We start from the raw sequence: 23,478 nt of genomic DNA, 5'->3' as shown, positions 1-23,478 counted from the left end.
ATATGATGGTTGAGGCAAGAGACAGACTTGGAAGTGCCAGAACCTGTCCTGCAGATTCACTAGTACTTGACAGCCTGGTGCAGTCTCATTCCTCATGCCTTCGCATTGCGGCCCACCACGCTCCTGAGAAGGACACACCTCCATAGAATGGAGGGGAAACAGAGGCACAGAGAGGCTAATGTTTGACACAGAAATGCCTCTGTTGTAAGAAGTTGCTGGAGTAAAGCAAATAATAGATTAAAAGCTAAACAGTCCCCAGCCTAGGTCTCCTCCAAGGCTGGAAATCTCCCCTTCTGACTCTTGGATTCATTGGTGAGATTCACGGAGGACTTGCTTTGTGCCAAGCCCACTCAGGGGCTTTATTATAGATTTATCTTATAATAACAGCAACACCAAGAGCAGTTAATACTATAACTCACATAGAATAAGTGGGGAAACTGAGACTCAGAGAGTTAAATAACTTGCTCGAGGTCATGTAACTAGTAGATGCAGAGGGGATCAAACCTAGGACTATCTGTCCCCGAAACTCATGACTCTCCCACTCCATGGAGTACTTGTTCCACAAGACATCAGGCCTCAGAGCATACCATTAAATGGTAAAATATGAATGACAACATAAGAAAAGGAGCAATTAGGGAAACACAAATCAAAACCACAATATGATACCACTTTACACCCATTAAAATGACTACAATGAAAAAGGCAGACAATAACAAATGTTGCCGAGGATGTGAAGAAATTGGAATTCTCATACACTGCTAGTGAGAATGAAAAAGTATATAGCCATTTTGGAGTGCAGTTAGGCAGCACCTCAAAAGGTTAAACATAGAGTTACCATATGACCCCCTGGTTCCATTCCAAGGTGTATACACAAGAAAATTTAAAACACAAAAACTTCTATATAAATGTTCATAACAGCATTATTCATAATAGCCAAAAAGTGGGAATAACCCAAAATGCCATCAGTGGATGAACAGATAAACAATTATGTGGCCTATCCATATAATGGAATATTATTCGGCCATAAAAATGAAATTTTTATTTATGCTACAACATGGATAAACCTTGAAGACACACTAAGTAAAATAAGTCAGACACAAAATGGTACATATTGCATGATTCAATTTACATAAAATGTCCAGAACAGGCAAATTCATGAATGCAAAAAGGAGATTCGTAGTTTCCAGGGGGATGGGGAAAAAAGGAATGGGGAGTAACTGCTATTGGGTACAGGATTTCTTTCTATGGTTATTAAAATGTTCTGAAATTAGATAGTGGTGATGGTTGCACAATCTTGTGAATATGCCAAAAACCTCTGAATTGTCCACTTTGAAAGGCTGAATTTTATGGTATGTGAATTATATCTTAATTTTTTTAAAATCCGGGAGCAGGAATATAGAAATTACATAGAAGGTTGAGATGAATGTTGGTCCTCAGGTAGGTGAAAGGGAAACTTCACTGTGAGTTTCCTGGCAGCTGGAGTGAAAAGGGAGAAGCAGCCTCCAAAAGGAGGAAACCAACTCTTCAGGGGCTTAGGTCCAGGGCAAGATCCCTATAAACCCAAGTTGGCCCACTGCATCACTGCATCATAATGTCAGAAATACAGATTTTTTTTTTTTTTTTGAGACACAGTTTCACTCTGTTGCCCAGGCTGAAGTGCAGTGGTGCAATCTCAGCTCACTGCAACCTCTGACTCCCAGGTTAAAGTGATTCTGCTGCCTCAGCCTCCCAAGTAGCTGGGATTACAGACTTGTGCCACCACACCTGGCTAATTTTTGTATTTTTGGTAGAGACAGATTTTCACCATGTTGGCCAGGCCAGTCTCAAACTCCTGAACTCAAGTGATCCGCCCACCTCTGCCTCCCAAAGTGCTGGGATTACAGGCATGAGCTACTGGGCCCAGCTAGAAATACAGATTTTTTTTTCTCCCACCTGAGATTCCGATGCAAAAAGTATGAAGAAAGTGGGAAGGGCCTGTGATTTGACCACACTTCCAAGCCAATGAGTTGGCCTGCTACAGTTTCATAGTTGCTGGCAGAAGACACAAGACTTCTGGTTAAAGATAAAGAACTTTGTTCCTCACAACAATAGGAGTAGCCCAAATATCAGCATTGGCATTTGTTCCCCAATTCCTGCAGGACAATGCAAAGGGGGCCAGGTAATACCTGCACATGCAATGGCTTGTGCAGGTAAGGAACCTGGAGCTTAGGCAATCCTCATCTTTTATAAGAGGCAGCAAGCCTACCTGACCTTTGCCCCAGAGGAAGACATCATATTTGTTATATTTGTTATACCAGACAGTCAATAAACCTGGTTTTGGCTCCAGAAGGGGACACTATCTCTATCTTTATCTTCCAAAGCTGTCTGCTCTACAGATATCCTTGAAAAGATCGTCTGGAACAAAGGCAGTCTGTCTCTGCTCACAAGACATGCAGAAATCTGAGTGGCCCTTGGAGAATTGTCTCCCAATACAGTAGATGTGCTGGTCAAGGCTGAGTTTTGTTTGTTTGTTTATTATTATTTCGTTTGTCTTTTAGTATGATAAAATATACATAACAAAACGTATGATTTTAATCCTTTTTGATTGTACGATTCACTGGTATTAAGTATACGCACATTGTTGCACAGCCATCACATCACCACCATCCATCTCCAGGACTTTTTATTTGTTATTTATTTATTTATTTGAGATGGTGTCTTGCTCAGTCACCCAAGCTGGAGTGCAGTGGCGCGATCTCGGCTCACCGCAACCTCTGCCTCCCCAAGTGATTCTTCTGCTCAGCTGGGATTACAGGCACACACCACCACGGCCAGCTAATTTTTGTATTTTTAGTAGAGACGGAGTTTCACCATGTTGGTCAGGCTGGTCTCGAACTCCTGACCTCAGGTGATCTGCCCACCCGCCTAGGCCTCCCAAAGTGCTGGGATTACAGGCATGAGCCACCGTGCCCAGCCCTCCAGGACTTTTTAAAGTCATCCACTGAAACTCTATGCCCATTAAATAATAACTCCCCATTCTCCCACCCTCTCAGCCCCTGGCAACCCCCACTCTACTTTCTGTCTCAATGAATTTGACTTTTTTAGATACCTTATATAAGTGGAATCATACAGTATTTGTCCCTTTTTGACTGGCTCGTTGTACTTGGAATAAGGTTTTCAAGTTTCATCCACGTTGTAGTATGTATCAGAATTTCATTTTTTAAGGCTGAATAATAATCTATTGTATGTATATATCACATTTTATTTATCTATTCATCCATCCACAGATGTTTGGCTTGTTTCTACCTTTGGGCTATTGTGAATAATGCTGCTGTGAACATTGATGTATAAACTTGTGTTTGAGTCCTTGCCTTCAATTCTTTTGGTTGGAATTCTAGGAGTGGAATTGCTGGATCATATGGTAATTTTATGCTTTGATAAACAGCCGTAATATTTTTCACAGAGGCCACATCACTTTACATTTCCACAGTAGTGCAAAGGTTTCCAGTTTCTCCACATCCTCACCAACACTTGTTATTTCCTAGGTTGGTCTTTTTTTTTTTTTTTTTTAATAATAGCCATCCTAATGGATGTGAAGTGTTATCTCATGGTTTTGATTTGCATTCCCTATTGATTAGTAACGTTGAGCATCTTTTCATGTGCTTATTGGCCATTTGTATATCTTCTTTGGAAAAATGTCTAAGTCCTTTGCTGATTTTTGAATTGGGTTGTTTCTTTTGCTGTTTAGTTTGTAGGAGTTCTTTATACATTCTAGATATTAATACCTTATCAGACATATGGTTTGCAAATGTTTGCTCCCATTCTGTGGGTTGCCTTCCAACCCTGTTGATAATGTCCTTTGATGTACAATAGTTTTAAATTTTGATAAATTTCAACTTATTTAATTTGCTTTTGTTGTTGTTCTTGCCTATGCTTTTGGTGTCAGGGTGGTCAGGGGTATTTTGGTTGCAAGAGACAAATGCAACTAGCTTGGGCAAGAAAAGGTATATCAGTTTATATAAATAAAAAGCCCAAGGTAGACCTAGATCTGACACGGCTAGATCCAGCAGTTACAAGGATGCCACGAACATCTCTCTCCTGACTTTCTACTGGGTTCCTACATTCTCACTCAAGTTCCTTCCAGAAGCACCAGGCTTCCATGGTCTGCACAGCTAATAATCCAGGAGAAAAAGAGTGAGAACCTTTCATGCTGGTTCCACAAAAATTCCTGGGGCAAACTCTAATTGGTTGCCCCTGAACCAATCACTGGTGAAGGGTCTGGATGGATCCTGAGTCTGGTGACCACCTTGAATGAAGAAAATCGCCACTGAATGGGGCGAGAGTCTCCCAATAAGAAGAGATGCAGGACAGGCAAGCATTCCTCCCCAGAAAGAGTCCAGGAATCTGATGGGCAGCCAGGGTTGGGAAGCTCTGCTTAGAAGGGTGTCCCTTACCTTAGGCTTCCTGTGAGGGGCCTGGGAGAAGTAGAAGGAATCCTTCTATTTGATCACTGAAGATTTCCTAAAGGATGCAGCATTTATGAGGCCCTGTGACTGATGGAACGGTGAGGCCAGGGCAAGCTGGGCCCCAGGCAGGTTGGGTCAGAGCAGTTGAGGGGCTGGATTTCCCTGCCACCTGAAATCCTTCCTACCCCAGCCCTGCTCTGTTGTAGGGCCTAAGAATATGCACTCTGGAACCAGGCTGCCTGGGTTCAGAATAGCCCAGGAGACATTCTTTCTCCCTGTGCTACCTTGAGTTCATCTTTGTGGCTTGGTTTCCCCACCAGAAGTATAAAATGAAGATAATAACCAGTCCCACCTTGCAGGATCCTTATGAGGATTAAATGGGGCAATGCACATCTGGCACACACTAAGGCTTCAATAATTGTATTGTCATCATTATTAGTTTGGGCCTCTTTTCAAGCACATCCAGAGCAGCTCCAGCTCTGTTCACCATCCTTCAACAGGCCTCTCACAGACTCTGCCTTTTACTTCTACATACACTTGACCATTTCACTGCCACCTTCTCACCGAGCCTTCTCTCCTGTGGAACTATCCCTCCCTGCCTGTGTTCTGGCAGGACTCTGGGGCTTCGGGTTATAGATCTTCAGGTAGATGTCCCTTGTCCCCACTGAGTGCCTGTGGGCAAGACCTGGGCCTCCTCTGTCCCTGAGTTTACGATGGGAGTTGGCCAGCCACAGATGTGGGGAAAGGGAAGTCCAGTGGTGGAAACAGCACTGACGAGGGGGAAAAGAAGAGCAGGAACTGAAAGTAAGTCAGAGCCCAGCAGGTCGCGTGCCAGGGGCAGGAATGGGAGCTGAGAGTGGAGATGTCAGCAGGGACTGGGTTTGCCTTTATCCTCAGGCACTGGGAAGATATAGAGAGGGCGTAGAAAAAGAAACAATGAAGTCAGACTTTTGCTGAGCCAGGGTCCATCTGGCCGCAGAAAGGGGCTGGACTGGCCCTGGAGATGGAAAACCAGAAAGCGTGAGAAGGATGCGGTCTAGGTTGGGGGAGGGGCCGTGGGGTGAGAGAAGAGGAGTTTGAAATGTGAAAATGGAGCACAAACAGGGCTTGGTGATTGACATGAAGTGGGACCTCAGTTTTTCCACCAGAGAAATGGCAAGTCCTGCCCATCTGGCCTCTCCAGGTGGGATTAGAGGACAGCGGGCTCTTGGCACTGACCACCCTAAATGGCCAGTAACTTTGTCTGCTATATCAGCTCATCTGCTCCCTCAGCCCATCCTCATGCCCTGGTACAGTCCAGGTCAAGCACAGACCAGACACTCAGGCTGCTAAGTCAAGTCTGTAAGCTCTAAGAACCAGAGTTGGGCTTCACCACCCAAGCCCACCCTGGGAGAGCTAGTGGGGCACAGACTAGCTGAGCTGTGCTGAGGACATCTGGCTCCCTTGGGCAGGGTGGGGCCCAGGCTCCTCCATCCAAGAAGGGACCAGCCCACATCCACAGTGATCTGGAGCAGATGGCACACGATTCCTTCCTGTTCTATTCTGCTCAGCCATGGCTTACAGACACAGGCTAGGATGGAAGGGAAGTGACCCCTGGGAACTGTGCTGGACATAAGGGCCAGGCAGGAGCCAGACAGTGTTGCCATTAGAACTCCACCCCTCACCAGCTGAGTGTCCTCGGGAACTGTGAATCCAGCTGCCCAGGGGCAAGGCCAGGCCTGGGAACCAGGTACTCTGTCTCCCACAGCTGACATCCCATGTCCAGATGACTGTGCTATCCCAGGAGCTGAATGTCTCTCCTCTCTTGGCCTCAGTTTCCCTCACTGCAAAATGGGTGCAAAGGAGAGAAGAGAACTTTGGAAGCTCTAAGGGCTCCCCTCCCCAGTCTGTCTGATGGAGGAGGGCCTGCATAGGTCTGGCAGTTGGAGCAAGTCATCCTTCTACTCCTTCAAGTCCCCTGCTACCAAAGCCATGCCTTTGCTGCCCCTGGAGAGGACAGCCAGGCTGCAGCAGCAGGCTTGATGACTGGACACAGAGATGGGAGGCTCCCCACCGGCTCCCTGCAGGGCTACAGCATCCTCTTGCCTGTTCTGGACCTCAGCTTTTCACCTGTGACCTGAGGGCCGGTGTGGGACATCTGTCTTTCCACTACTCTGGCTGTCAGGGCTTGTTAGGGGGCAGGGGAGACTGCTGTGAGCCTGCCATTTGAGATCCTTGATGTGAGCCTACCACTGGCTGGTCCCTGGAGCCTCCCCATCCCATGGCCACAACCCCATTTGAGGCTTTATTTTCTCTGAACCTAACCACAACCAATTCATCCTCCAACTAGCAGCCCAAGGGACCTTCTAAGTCTCAAATTTGATCATGCCTCTGCCCTGCTTTAGAAAGGGGTCTCCCGGCCGGGCGCAGTGGCTCACGCTTGTAATCCCAGCACTTTGGGAGGCCGAGGCGGGCGGATCACGAGGTCAGGAGATCGAGACCACGGTGAAACCCCGTCTCTACTAAAAATACAAAAAAAGTAGCCGGGCGTGGTGGCGGGCGCCTGTAGTCCCAGCTACTCGGAGAGGCTGAGGCAGGAGAATGGCGTGAACCCGGGAGGCGGAGCTTGCAGTGAGCTGAGATCGCGCCACTGCACTCCAGCCTGGGTGACAGAGCAAGACTCCGTCTCAAAAAAAAAAAAAAAAGAAAAAAAAGAAAGGGGTCCCCCAATGAGGACTTTCTTCAGCTGGCACCCTCAATGCAGTGGCCACATGTGTAGCCTGGCATTTTGAGGCCTGTTGGGCCTGGCTCTAATGACCCCACAGGCTTACCTCCTGCAGGGCCCCTCAACACCTGCAAACACAAACACTTGCAGGTACTCTGAGGTCCCATATCTCCAGCAGGTCTCTCTGCCTAGACCACCTGCCTTTTCCCTTCTACACTCCACCAAAGGATCACCTCCTCCAGGGAGCCTTGCTTGATACCACAGACAGGATTAGAGGCCTCCTTTGTCTTCCCAGAGACCCATGGGTCTACATCTTCATCTGTCTTTTCCACTAATGGGGGCTCCTCAAAGGACAGAGCCCAGAGAGGTGCCTGCACATTGTAAGACTCCTTGTAAATGCATGGCGAATGAATGAATGAATGGAGGAGGAAGGGAGCAAAGGTTGCAAGGGAAGTCATTTCTCATGAGTTTGGCTGGTCCATGATAAAATTATGGGTGATAATAGAAGCCTCACTGAGCAAATACTTCCTATGCACCAGGTATTGGGCTAGGTGATCTAGATCCATTATTTCATTTGAGCCCCCAGTGATGCTGTGACTGTTGACAATATTTAAAATTAAGGACTCGGAGGCTCAGAGAGGTAAAGTCACAGCTCATAAGTTGCAGAGTCAGGACAGGAACCCCCAGGTCTTTTGGGTGCCAAGCTTTGCAGAGGGAACAGTGATGGGTTACAGAGGGGTACAAATGCTGGAATTGGGCATTTGGATCTAATTCTATGGGCTGGGGTTTGAAGAACTCTGGTTTTCTGGGGAGCTCTGAGGAGAGACCTGTTCCAGGAGTGAATCCTCATATTTTGTATCCACAGGGGCAGTAATCTGGGGAGCCCTGTACCCCAACCCTCACCTACTCCATAAGCAATGATCCCTCCTATTCTGTGACAGAAACCATTGATATTTTCTCAAACCAGTGTCACAAGCTATGCAAAGGTATTATCCCAACCAGTCACCTCCCTAATCCCCTGCTAAACAGATGTCCTGGAGGTGCCCCTGCCGGCCCTGATCCCCACCCACCTTCCAGGCAGAGTCCAGGCCCTTTCCTGGAAGCCAGAAAGGTGGCTCTCCTCCCCTAGCCCTGCACCAGCCCTGGGTGGTGCTCAGGGATGTCAAGCCCAGTCACGCTCAGTGGCCTGTTTTCTCCCCAAGGCCTGTGTTGTCAAGATCACTTTGGAGATTTCCTTGTGGATGGAGCTCAGACAGTTGCTCGCTCCTTGGTTCCATCTTGCCAGCCTCACCCAGAAGACAGAGTGCCCACTGCTCTTCCCGGAGCTGGGCTCAAAGGCTCCTTGCTCTGCCCTGGGCCTGACTGTAAGTGTGTGAGAAATGGGTGCAGGGAGGCAGGGCTTGTGGGTGACTTTTCCAGAAGCTTGATTGCGCAGGTAGGAAGAGGAACAGATGGAGAAGCACAAGGGATCAAGGAAGACATTTTGCTCAGATGAGAGAGACAGAGACTGCGGAGTGGGAAGTGTTTGGGCTGAGGGGAAGGAACCAGCAGATGCAGCACGGGGAGGGTGCTGAAGAAAGGGCAAGAGGTGGCACCTAGGGTCCCACGGGGCTGTGGATGGGTGAGGAGGGAAGGTGCAGACACACGGGTTTATATGGACAGTGGGAAGCTGAAGGCAGCCCCTCTGAAAGGCTGTCTGCTCTGAAGGAGGAGTTGAGGGCTGGTAGGGTTGAGGGTATGGGGCTGACAAGAAAGATGGGGCCAAGGCTTAGAAGACAGAGGAGGAGGGAGGATGCCCTAGGACAGACAAAAGGTTGGGGACCCAGCCAAGTGGGGCAGTGACAGGGTCTGCAGGGCCTCAGGCACTCAACCGAGTCATGTCCTCCAGCTCTACTCAGCCCCACAGTGCAGGATGGAGCAGTCTGGTGGCACCATGAATGAGGGACACGAATTGACTGGTTGTGTTCATGGGAATCCTGGGTCCTGGTGGGGAGGCCTAGGCTGGCAAGGGAAGGGAGACAAGCCAGGAAGATCCTGGGCCGGGGCCCCAGTGCAGAGGGAGTGATCCTGTGCAGGGAGGTGAGAGTACCAGAGAAAACCTCAGGCAGGGCAGGCCGGAGATACAGGCTGCCCAGCCCTGCCAGGCCAAGTTCTATTCACCCTTCTCAGCTGGGACTGTTCACAGCCCAAATCTCACACACACGGCCAGGCAGAAGCAGCCCCAGGGCTGGCTTAAAGGCCTTTGGTGCTCACATTTAATCTCTCTCTGCTCCCAATCCCCAATAAACACATACTCTTAAGTACAAACTACAGCTTGCTATATGAATAGCCTCAAGCCAAGACCCCCGTGCACCCAGTCCTCTCTGTGTAGACATAATTGAACCACCTCTGGAATTTATTTGTTCATTCACTCAACAAATATTTATTGAGCACCTACTATACACCAGACACCGTCCTAAGTACATGCAGCAGTGAAAAAAAAACACAAAAACCCCTGCCCTGGTGCAGTTTATGTTCCAGTCAGGAAAGAGAGACAATAACCAATAAATAAGTAGAACAGTGTATTAAAAGATTTTAAATGCTAAGGAGAAAAACATAGCAGAGAAGGGGCATAGGAATCACACGTGTGCATGTGTTGTGTAGGGGGTTATAATTTTAGCTTAAAGTGGTAGGAGAAGGTCCCATGGGGAAGGTGTCATTCGAGTGACCACCTGAGGGGGTCTGTCCTGCGTCCCTTTTTTGAGACAGGGTTTCGCTCTGTAGCCCAGGCGGGAATGCAGTGGTGTGATCATAGCTCACTGCAGCCTTGGCCTCCCAGGCTCAAGCGATTTTCCCACCTTAGCCTCCCAAATAGCTGGGGTTACAGTCACACGCCAACACACCCAGTTAATTTTTAAACATTTTTTGTTAGAGCTAGGCTTTCTCTATGTTGCCCAGCCTGGTCTCGAACTTCTGGGCTCAAGCGATCCTCCCGCCTTGGCCTCCCAAAGTGCTGCGATTCCAGGCGTGAGCCACCACACCCGGCCTGTCCTGTGTTCTTCATGCACACTCCACAGCAGGAGCCACCTGTCGCCTGCTGACCTCCTACATTGCACTCTGAATGAGGTAGTTGCCCCTGACTTTGATCTCTTCCTCCCAGGCCACCCCTCGGACACCCACAAAGCCCTCTTCCTCCCACACTGGACTGGCCACAAACGGGCCAGTTGAGGGTGAAGATTTGGGGTTTGGCGACAGGCAGTCCAGCTGATTGGAAGATCACTGACGGATTGGTGGCCCTCGCAAGTAACTAAGCTGTTGGTGGCCTTAGTTTCCTCCTCCCAAAAGAAGAGACCATGCCCCCCTTACAGGCCCCAGGCAGGCAATGAAAAAGGACAGAAGGTAGCAAAGGGTTTTGTCTTCAGGTTTGAAAACAGTCACAGACCATGGCCTCATCCTTGAGGATCCACCACTAGGTTTCCCGGGGCCTGGACATGTACCTGAAATTGCCTGGTGAGAATGAAGACCAATAGATGGACGGTCTTGGGACAATCTCTGCAGGGTGTCCTGGGGCAGCCAAGCTCTATGGCCCCAGAGGCAAGCTGGACTGCTGTGGGAGAGCAGTCACTAGGGACAGATCTCAGGGCTTGGTGTGACAAAGCATATCTCCCAGTGAGCTTTCTCAAGGTGGAATGCAGTGGCCTAGGAGAGGAGTGAGCTCTCTGTAATGGGAAGTATGCAGGCAGGGGCCAAACAAGCCCAGTAAGGAAGGCTTCAGAGAGCCCCCTTCTCTGAGGGGATGGTGGGGAGACCTCCGAGTCAGGTGACCTTAAGGCCTCCCTAGCCCTGAGGGTCCAGAACTCAGAGGCCTGTCATTGACCCCTGGGTCCAGCTGAATGTCTTATCTCTGCCAGGTGGGCTCAGGCCCTAGGAAGAGCTAGGGATGATCAGAGCAGGAATCAAGGCAGGGGCTGCCTTTCACGGGAGGGGAGGAGTTCCCTGAGGCTCCCCCTCCACACCCAAACCTTACCTGTGCGAGTTGTGGACAAAACTGCCTCCCTTCGGGCCTCAGGGTCTGCCTGGGAAATGGGCAGGATCATAACCCACAATAACCACTTGGCAGGGTTGGTGGTCTGCCTTTCCTGAGGTGGGGACTGGGGGACCCAAGCAGTCTCAGAGGTGCTACTCCTGAACCCATTACCTTCATTGTCCTTGACAAATCTTCTCCGTCATCAGTCAAGACAAAGATTTAAAAAAAAAAAAAAAAAAAAAAAAATGGAACCAGGCAGCACCAAGGACAGAGCCCCGGGGCTCATCTTTATAGACTGGATCCAGTCATCCAACATTTCCCAGTGCCTCTTGGGCCAAAGCCTGTACTGGTCTCTGAGGCTCCAGAGGCAAAGCAGACCTTGTCCCCAGTTCCTAGCAGAGTTAGAGAAGGAAAGGGAGGGAGTTTGACACCGCCCCTTCGGCTGGTCTTCTTCTCTGCCCTGACTCCTGACCTCCATTTCCTTGTCCTTTCTTAAGCCACTCTTCCTGAGAGACAGGGTGTCATGGTGGATTTATAGTGCACTTTGGGCAAGTTCCTAACCTCTCTGGCCTCAGTTTTCTCATAGGGAAATGTCACCTCTCTTCCTGGGCACAAGGTGCAGATCTACAGGTGGGACTCCTAGTTTCAAGAGACAGAATCCTAGGTTAAATGGATTGAGGCAAAAAGGGAGTTTATCAGCTCATGACACCAAAGGTAAAACCTCAGGCACAGCTGAAACCAGGCACTCAATGTTGTTCTCAGGAAACGATGCATCCCCATCTCTCATCTCTGCCATTCCTTGGCTTTCTATGTAGACAGTCTCCTCCCTGGTAGCAGTATCTCCATCGCCCAGGACAGTGCCTGGAACTTAGTTCACTTGGCTCCAGCAGCTCCTGCCTCGCTTTCTACTAGCTTTGCAAATGTTGTGGAAGACCTGTCTCCTTCCCGATGCCCCAGTAAAAGCACCAGAATTGACTCTGAGGCATGCAGTGAAGGTCACTCCTCTACCCTGAGCCAGTTACAGGCCTGAGGGGCCCACCCTTCTCTCATTGGTAGGCTTAGATCACAGACCCATCACTCCCAGACCCCCAAGACTCTAGATGGGAGAAGGGGGAGCCCCCCAAAGGAAAATCAGAGGGCAGGGTCATCATCATAAGAGGGGATCTGGGAACTGGGTGGGAAGAAGCTACAGAGGGGCTGAACAATGACTGTCAGGCTAGCCAGGTGGCTGGACCTGGGCCATCTCTTCCCCCACGGACTGGGGCCTGGTTATCTGGGAGGACGGGTGGATCCTGAAGGCACTAACTGTGGCCATCAGCCAACTGCACTACTTGCAGCTAAGCAGCAGGTTCCTTCTCAAAGGGAGAACCAAGTGACCTCTCCCACAAGGAGAGAAACAAATGGGACAGCCTGGTGGTCCAGGCAAGGCACAGAGAGCTTCTCCCACTAGCTCCAGGGGAGAGATTTTTAGGAGGCCCTGGGGATCTCCTGGAGCACTGGGTGGGAGGTGCAGTGGCCCTATAGGCGTGGACTTATACGGGCTGGGCACCACAGGCCGTCCCTCTGCTCACCGGGGGCTGCCCTGTCACAGCTGCTCCCTGGGCCTCTGTGCTATCCACACAGTTCCTCAGTCTCAGGGCTGCCCTTGACCTCTCAGCCCTGTGCCCACCAGGGCCACGTGGTCTCTAACCCTCTTCATTCACATTCCCAAGAAAGAACCCCTTGCTAACTTTGCTATGCCTCAGTCACCTCATCTGTAAAGTGGAAACAGTAGTTGTGAAGAGTGAATGAGACACAGCACATCAAGAATTTTGCACAATGCTTGGTGCATCGTTAGTGCTCAATGAATACATGTGTCCAGGTTGTGGTGGGACTTCTGGGTGCCCTCTTGGGCAACTGGGGCCCCTCACACATAGTGGGGTCTTGGGAGATGCAAGTTCCATCTTTGCTAAGCTTGAAGAGGCTGGAGAGAAACCAAAGGAAGCAGCCCCAACCCCCAAATTCCCCAAAGCTGCAGCTTCCTCTTCCTTTCACTGAAAATGGCTGTTTCAGTTTTAGCTTTAATTCCTGTTGAGCGGGAGGTGAGAAGGGGAAGTGGGAAAGGAGAAGAGAAATCAGGGTCCCTGCCTTCCATGTTCCCTTCTGCCAGGTTTGTCCTTCTGTAGCCAGCCAGATGCCACAGGTAGGACCAAAATTCCTCCAGGTGAGAGGACTCTGCCTCCGGCCCTCTGTCTTCTGGGTGCCAGGGAGGCACTGGCATTAGGAATCTGGCCTCAAGCTGGCCTCAGGTGGGCTCCAGGGGTAACCCTGCCTCAGGCTAGAGGCTTCCCAGAGTCAGGACTGGGTTGATGACTGGGGCACAGAGGGTATAGTGATCCTGTACGGTAGGTAGTTACCATAAGTAGCCCTGTTTACCCAGGCTCAGAGAGTGTAGGTGGCTCTCCCTAGGTCACACAGCAAGTTGGTGGTCAATCCCAGCCTGTCTGACTCCTCAGGGGAAGGAAGCGAACTCTTGACCCGTGACATCCGATGCCCTTTCTGCTAACTCACCGGCCAGGGGCCCAGCAAGGGGGTTTCCAGGCCTTTATTTCCCAGCAGGCAGGCAGGCCAAGGTTAGGAAGCCTCTTCCACATCCAGCCTGGTCTGAGCTGGTTCCTGCCTCAGCTGGCTGGCAGACAGTGACTCAGGCTTCCAGCTCGTGCCTTTGACGAACAGGTCCCCTCATCCCCGCTAGATATGAAGGCCTCAGGGGATGGGGGAGGCTGTGGGGTCATGTAAAGTTTATCCTGAGACCATAGGATCTACGCAGCCTGAAGGGCTAGGCCCCTTGTCATTTCTTCCTATGTCCATACTGAATTGCTCCTGCTCTAGAACTGACCCCATGGTTGTCGCCTGAACTGAAAAAAAGGAAACTGGAAGAGGCTGTCTCTGCTGTGAGGTGAGGGGCTGCCGTGTTTTGCCAAAGGTGTACCTGGGTGGAGATGGGCGCTGGATGCCTGAAGCCAGGGCCTCTACCTCTGACAGACATGGCTTGGTGCTGACCCTGTCGTCCCTGCCATGTCCCCAGTGGCTCCTGTTACCACATCGACCAGGGTGAGGACCTGAGAACAAGAGCTTGAGCTCATCTGGGGAGGGTGAGTGGAAGGAAGGTTGGAGAGTGGGTCAAGAGGAACTGAGACTGGAAACCCAGTCCAGAGGCTGCTCAGTGCCAGGCCCGAGGGGAGGCCCCCCGCTGTGGGTAGACCAGCCTTGCCCTCACCCCTCCCTGGCTGTGTGACGGAGCTGGGCTGGCTGTCCTCTGGCGCCATCTCATGGCTACAGGGTCTCAACGCAGGGAAGACCCAACTCCCCTGGGAATCCTCAGGTATGGGCATCTAAGCTCCGATTTCAGGGAACAATGGAGAAGGGGGCCTTAGAGTCAAGAAGAACGCGCTGAAATGCCACCTGGCTGGGATAGCTTGGAAAACTCACTGGCCTTTCCTGAGCCTTAGTTTCTTCATCTGTAAAGGAGAGGGAATAATCCACCCCCCACCAAATTGCCCAGAACTGCAGATTAAACATCTGGCACAGAATAGGCATTTAAGAAACAATACTGGCCAGGCACGGTGGCTCACACCTGTAATCCCAGCACTTCGCGAGGCCGAAGCAGGTGGATCACCTGAGGTCGGGAGTTCGAGACCAGCCTAACCAGCACGGAGAAGCCCCATCTCTACTAAAAGTACAAAATTAGCCTGGTGTGGTGGCACATACCTGTACATCCCAGTTACTTGGGAGGCTGAGGCAGGAGAATTGCTTGAACCTTGGAAGCGGAAGTTGCAGTGAGCCAAGATTGCGCCATTGTACTCCAGCCTGGGCAACAAGAACGAAACTCCGTCAAAAAAAGAAAGAAAGAAAGAGAGACAGAAAAAGAAAGAAAGAAAGAAGAAAGAAAGAAAGAAAGAAGAAAGAAAGAAAGAAAGAAAGAAGAAAGAAAGAAAGAAAAAGAAAGAAAGAAAGAAAGAAGAAAGAAAGAAAGAAAGAAAGAAAGAAAGAAAGAAAGAAAAGAAAGAAAGAAAGAAAGAAAGAAAGAAAGAAAGAAAGAAAGAAAGAAGGGAGGGAGGGAGGGAGGGAGACTGGCTGGGCACAGTGGTGCATGCCTGTAATCCCAACACTTTGGGAGGCCAAGGAGGGAGGATCTCTGCCGGAAGAAGGCTCTGCCTTGGAGGTTTCATGACGGGCCAGCCCCTCTCAGGCCTCCCATCTGAGGCCCCCTCTTTGCAGAGCTCATCCATTGCTCTAGCTTCTATATTTATTTATTTCTCACAGAGGTTAAGCTCATTCCCCACTTCCGTGCCTTTGCCCACACTGGGCCTCCTGCCTGCGATGCCCTCTTCAGCCTTGTTATGTGTCCAGGTCCCTCTGGCCCTTCAGTGCCCAGCAATGGACATGCTTTCTCCATGAGTTTTGCAGGTTACTCACTCCCAGGTGCACCCATGACCCCTCAGACCTGAGTGCTCCCTCCCGGGTCCTGCCCCCTCCTCTAGGCCTAGCCAGGTCCATGGGCAAAGCTAAGGCCCGGTGAGAGCAAGGCAGTTTCTTGGCTCCGATTCAGTCATCCTTAGGTTCTTTGAAGTCCCAAGCCCTAGGATGCTGTGGTTCCAAGGTCCTGAGAGCCCTCAAACCTAGACTCTGTTAGGAAGGCAAAGAACTAAAAGGTCGGTGGGTAATGGGTACTCAGTTGTTGTTGAGGTGCCAGGCCAGGCCTCTTGTATGTCCTTGAACCCCTGAGGAGAAGGTGGGGAAGGGGCAGCTGGCCTTAGTTTCTTTCTCCATCTGTCAAGTGGGACCCCATGAGCCTTTCCTTCCCCTCTGAGGTTAGTCCAAGTGCCCTTATCTGAGCAGAGCAGTGGGGTTAGGGGTCTCCAGATCTGCACGTCTGGGTGGATAAGGCATGATAGGGACAGCTTTGTGTTTCCCATCCATCCAGGTTGCAGGAACTGAGACCACTTAGGCTTCTTACCCAAGCTCTGCCCTGCCCTGCCCTGCCCTGCCCTGCTTTGGAGCCAACACCTCCCAGGAGCCCTCAGAGCTGTTCACATTCCTGGGACAGTAACCTGCCCTGCTGGGAGTGGGTACGGGAGGTTGTCCCAGGGACCCAGCAAAGGACTGGCTGCTGAGCTGAAGGCCACCTTGCTCTCCTGGGCCACAGCCCAGGTCAAATTCAACCAGGAGGTCCACACTCAGCTGGCAGAAGCGACCTCTTAGCACAGGCCTGAGCAAGCAGTAGGTGCTCAATCTGTGCACAACTGACCAAGTATTTACCAGAAGTTCAAACCTGATTTTTCTCAGTGCGATCCAAACTTTAGGTTCCCACTCTGTTCCTCAATCCCCTTGCCTGTAAAAATGGCTTTGGGGTGAGATCGGTGCCTTTAAGGGCACCTTCAGCTCTGATGCTGTAGGCTCTAGGAGTCTCCTCTGCACCTCCCAGGGTAGAAGATGAGCCGCTCTGAGTGGCACTTCATCCTCCCAGCACACTGGTGATCAGTATGACCATACTCTACCAAGGAGGCTCAGAGAAGGGAAGGGGCTTATCTAGTCAGTGACTGGGGGCAAAGGTGGCGTAAGAACCTGGGCCTCAAACTCCCAGGGCAGCATTCTTTCCCCACACCATCCTCCCCTGCCACCTGCCTTGCTGCCTCAGCTGCTCCAAATCAAAGCCCACCTCTTCCAGGTCACCCACTTGGAATGCTGCTTCCCCCTCTGGAGCTGGCCTCCCTGGGACGGTGAGGAGCCACATCTCCTGCTTTGGTCTCCTAACAGCTCTGAGGCCAGTTTGGTGGTGAGGAGGGGCTGGGGTGGATGAGGCAGCTGGGTCCTCATGGGCATCACATCTATCTCCACAGCCCACGTCCATCACTCTTCATGCGCTCTGCGCCTGCCATGTGGAAGGCAGGAAATGGGGGAACATGGGAGGATCTGGTGACACATAGTAGGTACTCGATAAGTGTGTGGAAAAAAGGAGAAGAGGGAAGGGGAGGGGGGAGAAGGCGGCTGAGTAAGTTTGTACATAAGTGGACTGCCACATGGAGGGATGGGTAGATGGACATGTTGGTGAGTGAGCTATTGAATGAGGGAAGGAAGGCTAGATGGGTGAGTGAATGGCTGGGAGGAGGAATGGACACCCCGTGGCTCTGAGTGTTATAGCTAAAGGAGGAGCCGCGAGCTCTCTAATCACTGCCCTACCCATTTGACAGCTGAGAAGACTGAGAGAGGGCTGAGCAGAAAGAAAATTCCCGGTTCTGTGGGGCTAGCAGCCTCTGGTTCTCCCCTACCCCTCCTCCTCTGCCCCCATCCCCCTGTTTCCCCTGCTGGGGTAGGGGAGTGTTCCAGGAAGGACGCCTTTTTTCCACCTCCTTGCTCCTCTAAGCCCAGTTTCCGCCAGGCTCTAGGCGTGGTGTTGGGGATGGCAGGGAGCCGGTGGCCCCCACAGGGACTCTTTTAGTCAGAGGCAGCCCTGCCAGGAAACAGAGGAAGCTGCTCACCCTGTCAGAGAAGTTGCAGCCTAGCTGAGGGCAGGAGAGTGGGGAGCCTCAGATCTGGCTTCCCTTTGCCCCAACACACTTGGGACCACCAGCGTGCTGCAGGGACAGGAGGCTGCCTGTGAGTGTCAGTGCATCTTGGGGCCATGGGCCAGTGCAGGGGTTGCAGGGGGTGGGGGGCGGCTGGACACAAGGAACTGTGACTTTGGGTAGGTAGGCTGGGTTCAGCATTGACTTAAAGGAGGGCCACAGAGTTAGGAGGCCCAGAGGAAGGGATTCCACCCAGCTGGGGGGATAAAAAAAGGAAGAAGCAAGGTGAGATCTGGAGCTAGATAGACACTTAGGGTTTTGACGAATGGAGATTAGTTGAATGGCACTTTGTGTGAAGAGAACAGTGGAGATGGGGAGGCTGGAAAGGGATTCTGGCTCTCTGGCTGCCACTGGCTGTGTGGGAGTCTCCATGTCTTGGGAATGTGTGATGAAAGAGGAAGGGGCAAGGGCAGAGTGGCCCTGGCGTACTTCAGATAGGACTGGAGGGCTTGGCAGGGGTCTTGAATGTCAGGAAAAGGATTCGGGCTTTTCCCCCAAAGGGCAGAGGGATGCAGAGAAGGATGTAGTCAGAGCCGCTTGTTAGCAAGCCCCCCACCATGGGCAGAGTCCAGCCCAGGAAGAGGCTGGGGTCTGGTCTGGTCCAGGACTTAGGACCCAAGAGCTAGTGACAGATGTCAGCGCCAAGGTCAGCTGCTGCCTGGAGGTGGGAGCCAAGAGCACCCTCCTTGAGGCCAGCCCCTGCCAGGAACTGGGAGAACAGCTCAGCTCTCCTAGGTCCTCAGAAAGTAGACAAGAGAGCCCGGGCAATGGCCAGGCCTGTCTTTCCTGACACAGCCCTGAAGGGTTTCCCAGAGAGCTGTGTGCCGGTTCCCCTCCTGCAGCCCCTGCCTCCTGCCAAGAGGGAGGGGAGGGGGTCCCAGGAGGATCAGTCTCACCAGGGTGTGGGAGCGGCACACTGCAGTCCCCAATCATCTGAGACAGAAGGCTGTCCCTGGAGGTGGGATCTGAGGGTGAAGGCCTCCCAAAGGAAGGTTAAGGAACGCAGCACCCCTCTAACATGTTCTCCTCCTCACCACAACCCTCTTCCCTTGCAGACTGGTCTCCTCAGACCCTATGTGAGGAGAGGGGTCAGGGAGGGGCCGAGGCTGCCTCTTGAAGGCCAGCCCCACCGAACCAGCAGTTTTCTTTCTCCTCAGATTTCTTTGTCAGACCCTGTGTGAGAGGAGATCAGTCTGCAAGGACAGAGGGTTATGGTGAGGAGGGGAACATGATAGAGGGGTGCTGTGTCCCTCAACCTTCCTCCTCATCCGGAGTGTCCTTACACCCTTCTCCACCCATGGAAATCCTCCTCAACCACCCAGGCCTTGCTCTGTCTTTCATTCTGCTCTGAAAAGTCTCTTCCATCAGGTGGCTCACACCGGTCTCCTCCATCAGACTAGCATATCTGTATCTGTATCCCCATATTTCCATGTCCACCTATACACTATTCTCTCATGTATCTAGCTGGCAGGGAGAACTCAGTGAATCCCTGTCAGGTGAAAACAAGAGAATGAACATGTGAATGAGAATGGCCTGAACCAATGAATGATGGGATGAGCGGACATTCTCTGCCTGTGCTAATCGTGGCTTCCTGGCTGTGCTACGGTGGGCTGCTATGTTTCTTCCTCTGGCCTCCCCGTCATGCCTACCTTGTCCTAGCTGGGCACCCAGCACTCCTAGCATACGGGCTAAAGCCCCACAAAGAATCTTTGATAACTGGGAGTGACATGGGATGTGGGCTGCAGACTATAGAATCCAACATTATCATTTTGCCCAAAAATGGTGTAAAATAGCTCCACCAAAATGAAATTGCAAATTGGGACAAATGTATTTTTCTCTAATATAACTTTTAAAAATCCCATAACCTTACTTATTAGGTACAGTAAGAATAGCAAACACTTGGCCCCATGCCAGGCACTGATCTTCACAACAATCTTACAAGGCAGGTACTATCTCATCTCATTTACAGATGGGGAATCTGGAGAACAGAGGTTAACTAGTATGCCCAAGACCACAGAGCTCATCCATGGCATAGCTGGGACTTGAACCTGAGCATCTGGATCAGAGTCCATATACTTTGCCCGAACCCTTTACCACCCGCTGAGTGCATTTGCAGGACTTCATATTTTTTCTGGGCCTCAGTTTTTCCCACCTGTAAAATGGCAAGAGAGGAGGATTAGATTCACTATCTCAAAGGCCCATTGGATTTAAGTTGTAAATTTTCTCTAGACACCAGTAATATGGCAATGTCAGTTTCGAGGTGAGTGTCTAGGAGTCAGACTTACCCCATCAGGGAACCCCTTAGGATATTTGTGCTGCTGGCTCTCCCAAAAACCAGCCCGAAAGAATGAGAGGAGGGATAAGATGTAGAATGCAATGGCATGGCATTTATTGAGCACTACTGAATGTCATCACCGCATATTTCACTGATGAGGACACTGTGACATGACCTGCTTCACACAGCACGGAAGTGGGGGAGAACCATTTAAACCCAGGCCTGTCTAGCTCTGAACTTGTTCATGTAACCTCTACATCCCATGTCTGTGGGCTACACTAAGCTGTCTCTTCTGGACTGGGCAGTTGGGTTCTGGTTCTGACTCTGCTCTGAGTCTCAAAGAAAGAAGGAGCACTGTGCCTGGATTTCCATCTCTGTAAAGCAAACGGATGACTCGGTCCCTCACCCATCCGCCTTCAGGGACGCTGTTTTCACTCTGGGCACTAGGGGGCGCTGTGTTGTCAGAGGCTCTGCCAAACCTGCCTTTGTAGCCTCAAGTGGAAAGAAGCCTTGGGGAACTGGGTATCACCTCCTTCCCCTATTTTACAGATAACAAGACCTCTGCCAGAAGAACCATGGCTTTGGAAGGTGGAGTTCAGGCTGAGGAGATGGGTGCGGTCCTCAGTGAGCCCCTGGTGTGTGGACCCTTCGTATTGGTTAACTAAGAGTTATCAGGGCCCTTTTCCACCCCAGACCCTGGGCTAAGATACAGAGAGACACCAGACCTGGCCCCTCTCCTCAGGCGGGTCCCAGTCTGTGAGAGACATGCAGATCCACCATGACCAGAGTTTCCACACCCCAGGGAGCCCCTGGCAGCCCTGCACAGCATGATTTAGTGCTTCTAACCTCGTGACATCCCTGAGAGGCAGGCGCCGCATTCCCCCTTTTCTCGGGTGAAATGAAATCACCACCTCAAGGTCACATAGTAAATACATAACAGAGTTGGGATTCAAACCCAAGTCCATCAATCTCCACTAACAGAGAAAGAAACATATGATCAGGGCTGTGAAGGATGAATAGAAGTTCACTAGGAAGGCTGAAGAAAAAAATATATATATATATAAATATTTATATATAAACAAAATGAATCAGATTGCTCCCAAGCGTGAGCTTTATTGTATCCCAAGTTTTCTCAAAGTGAGGGCTCTGTGGGGCTTCATGGGGTGGTTAGAGTAGCAGAGTTGACAAAGTTGGTGCCCTCACTGTTCAGACAGGGAGATCAAGGCCTGAGGAGGGGCAGGGCCTGCTGGGTGGTGAGTGAGCATGTCACTGACAGGCTGTGTATTGCTTTCCCAGCCTCCCTGAACATAGGAAACTCACCTTGGCAGCCATGGAGTGGGACAATGGCACAGGCCAGGCTCTGGGCTTGCCACCCACCACCTGTGTCTACCGAGAGAACTTCAAGCAACTGCTGCTGCCACCTGTGTATTCAGCGGTGCTGGCGGCTGGCCTGCCGCTGAACATCTGTGTCATTACCCAGATCTGCACGTCCCGCCGGGCCCTGACCCGCACGGCCGTGTACACCCTAAACCTTGCCCTGGCCGACCTGCTGTATGCCTGCTCCCTGCCCCTGCTCATCTACAACTATGCCCAAGGTGACCACTGGCCCTTTGGAGACTTTGCCTGTCGCCTGGTCCGCTTCCTCTTCTACGCCAACCTGCACGGCAGCATCCTCTTCCTCACCTGCATCAGCTTCCAGCGCTACCTGGGCATCTGCCACCCGCTGGCCCCCTGGCACAAACGTGGGGGCCGCCGGGCCGCCTGGCTAGTGTGTGTAGTCGTGTGGCTGGCCGTGACAACCCAGTGCCTGCCCACAGCCATCTTTGCTGCCACAGGCATCCAGCGTAACCGCACTGTCTGCTATGACCTCAGCCCACCTGCCCTGGCCACCCACTATATGCCCTATGGCATGGCTCTCACTGTCATTGGCTTCCTGCTGCCCTTTGCTGCCCTGCTGGCCTGCTACTGTCTCCTGGCCCGCCGCCTGTGCCGCCAGGATGGCCCGGCAGAGCCTGTGGCCCAGGAGCGGCGTGGCAAGGCGGCCCGCATGGCCGTGGTGGTGGCTGCTGCCTTTGCCATCAGCTTCCTGCCTTTCCACATCACCAAGACAGCCTACCTGGCAGTGCGCTCAACGCCGGGTGTCCCCTGCCCTGTGTTAGAGGCCTTTGCAGCAGCCTACAAAGGCACGCGGCCGTTCGCCAGTGCCAACAGCGTGCTGGACCCCATCCTCTTCTACTTCACCCAGAAGAAGTTCCGCCGGCGACCACATGAGCTCCTACAGAAACTCACAGCCAAATGGCAGAGGCAGGGTCGCTGAGTCCTCCAGGGCCTGGGCAGCCTTCATATTTGTCATTGTGTCCAGGGCACCAGGAGCCCCACCAACCCCAAACCATGCGGAGAATTAGAGCTCAGCTCAGCTGGGCATGGAGTAAGATCCCTCACAGGACCCAGAAGCTCACCAAAAACTATTTCTTCAGCCCCTTCTCTGGCCCAGGCCCTGTGGGCATGGAGATGGACAGACCTGGGCCTGGCTCTTGAGAGGTCCCAGTCAGCCATGGAGAGCTGGGGAAACCACATTAAGGTGCTCACAAAAATACAGTGTGACGTGTACTGTCATCAAGGGGTATGCTCCATGCTTTGAGTCACCAATGAAGCGGGTGAGGGAAGATGAGAGGGGGAAGTGAGAGCTTCTGGGAAGGGGCATTTGAGCTGGGTTTTGAGGGATGATTATGAGCTCTCTGGAGAGGAGTGATATTCATTTATTTAGAAAGCCTTTACTGACACCTTGTGCTCAGGCCTGGGTTGGTTCTGGGGCCCTAGAAGAACCGGTCCTAGCCCTGGTCCATACAGGTTCCCAACTGCTGGAAGTACAGACTGGCACAGCAACATCAGCGTTGTGACAGAGGGAAGCATGGCTGGGGGGAGGGGGTACACAGAGAGTGCCCATGACCCAGTCCAAGGAGTCAGGAAAGAGCTCTCTGAGGAGGGAGCATCTGAGCCAGCCATCGAGGGCTGAGTGGGAACTTGGCAAGCAGAAGTGGGGAGCACTTTAATGCAACCCAGGTATGCTCCATGCATATCCAGCTGGGCCAGCCTTGTGCTGGGCTCTGCCCTGGGCAGACAGGCAGACGGCCAGAGCAGAGGACACATGGCCTTGCATGTGTGAAAGCTGAGAAAATGGGAGCTATGCTTCAGCCACCCTCCAGACAAGGGCAAGAGTTAGCCAGATGCTCCAGGCAGCGGGAGGCCAATGGAGGGATTAAGCGGGGGAAGCTTCTTAGAAGAGGCAGGGGGCGAAGTGCAGTGGCTCATGCCTGTAATCTCAGCAATTTGGGAGGCCGAGGAAGGAGGAATGCTTGAGCCCAGGAGTTTTGGACCAGCCTGGGCAACACAGTAAGACCCTGTTTCTACAAAAAAAAAAAATATAAAAAATAGCCTGG

General features: G+C 51.6%; 1 protein-coding gene across 7 annotated transcripts in view; it reads left to right on the top strand.

Annotated features, from left to right (window-relative positions):
- Positions 1-23,478, top strand: part of P2RY6 (pyrimidinergic receptor P2Y6) — a 34,442-nt gene extending 10,964 nt beyond the window's left edge. For 3 of the 7 annotated variants that reach the window (XM_003254746.4, XM_004090625.3, XM_003254748.4), the window contains 2 exons: positions 20,588-20,673; positions 21,335-23,478. In XM_003254746.4, the coding sequence (XP_003254794.1) occupies positions 21,369-22,355 (987 nt within the window). In that variant the 5' untranslated portion in view covers positions 20,588-20,673; positions 21,335-21,368 and the 3' untranslated portion in view covers positions 22,356-23,478. The remainder of the gene's footprint in view (positions 1-20,587; positions 20,674-21,334) is intronic. The other 4 variants (XM_030829002.1, XM_003254749.4, XM_003254747.4 and 1 more) reach the window with 4 other exon arrangements.

The sequence above is a fragment of the Nomascus leucogenys genome, chromosome 15 (assembly GCF_006542625.1).
Source record: "Nomascus leucogenys isolate Asia chromosome 15, Asia_NLE_v1, whole genome shotgun sequence".
Taxonomy (NCBI): Eukaryota; Metazoa; Chordata; class Mammalia; order Primates; family Hylobatidae; genus Nomascus; species Nomascus leucogenys.
Note: the sequence above shows the minus strand (reverse complement) of the source record. Positions and strands in the feature narration are given on the sequence as shown.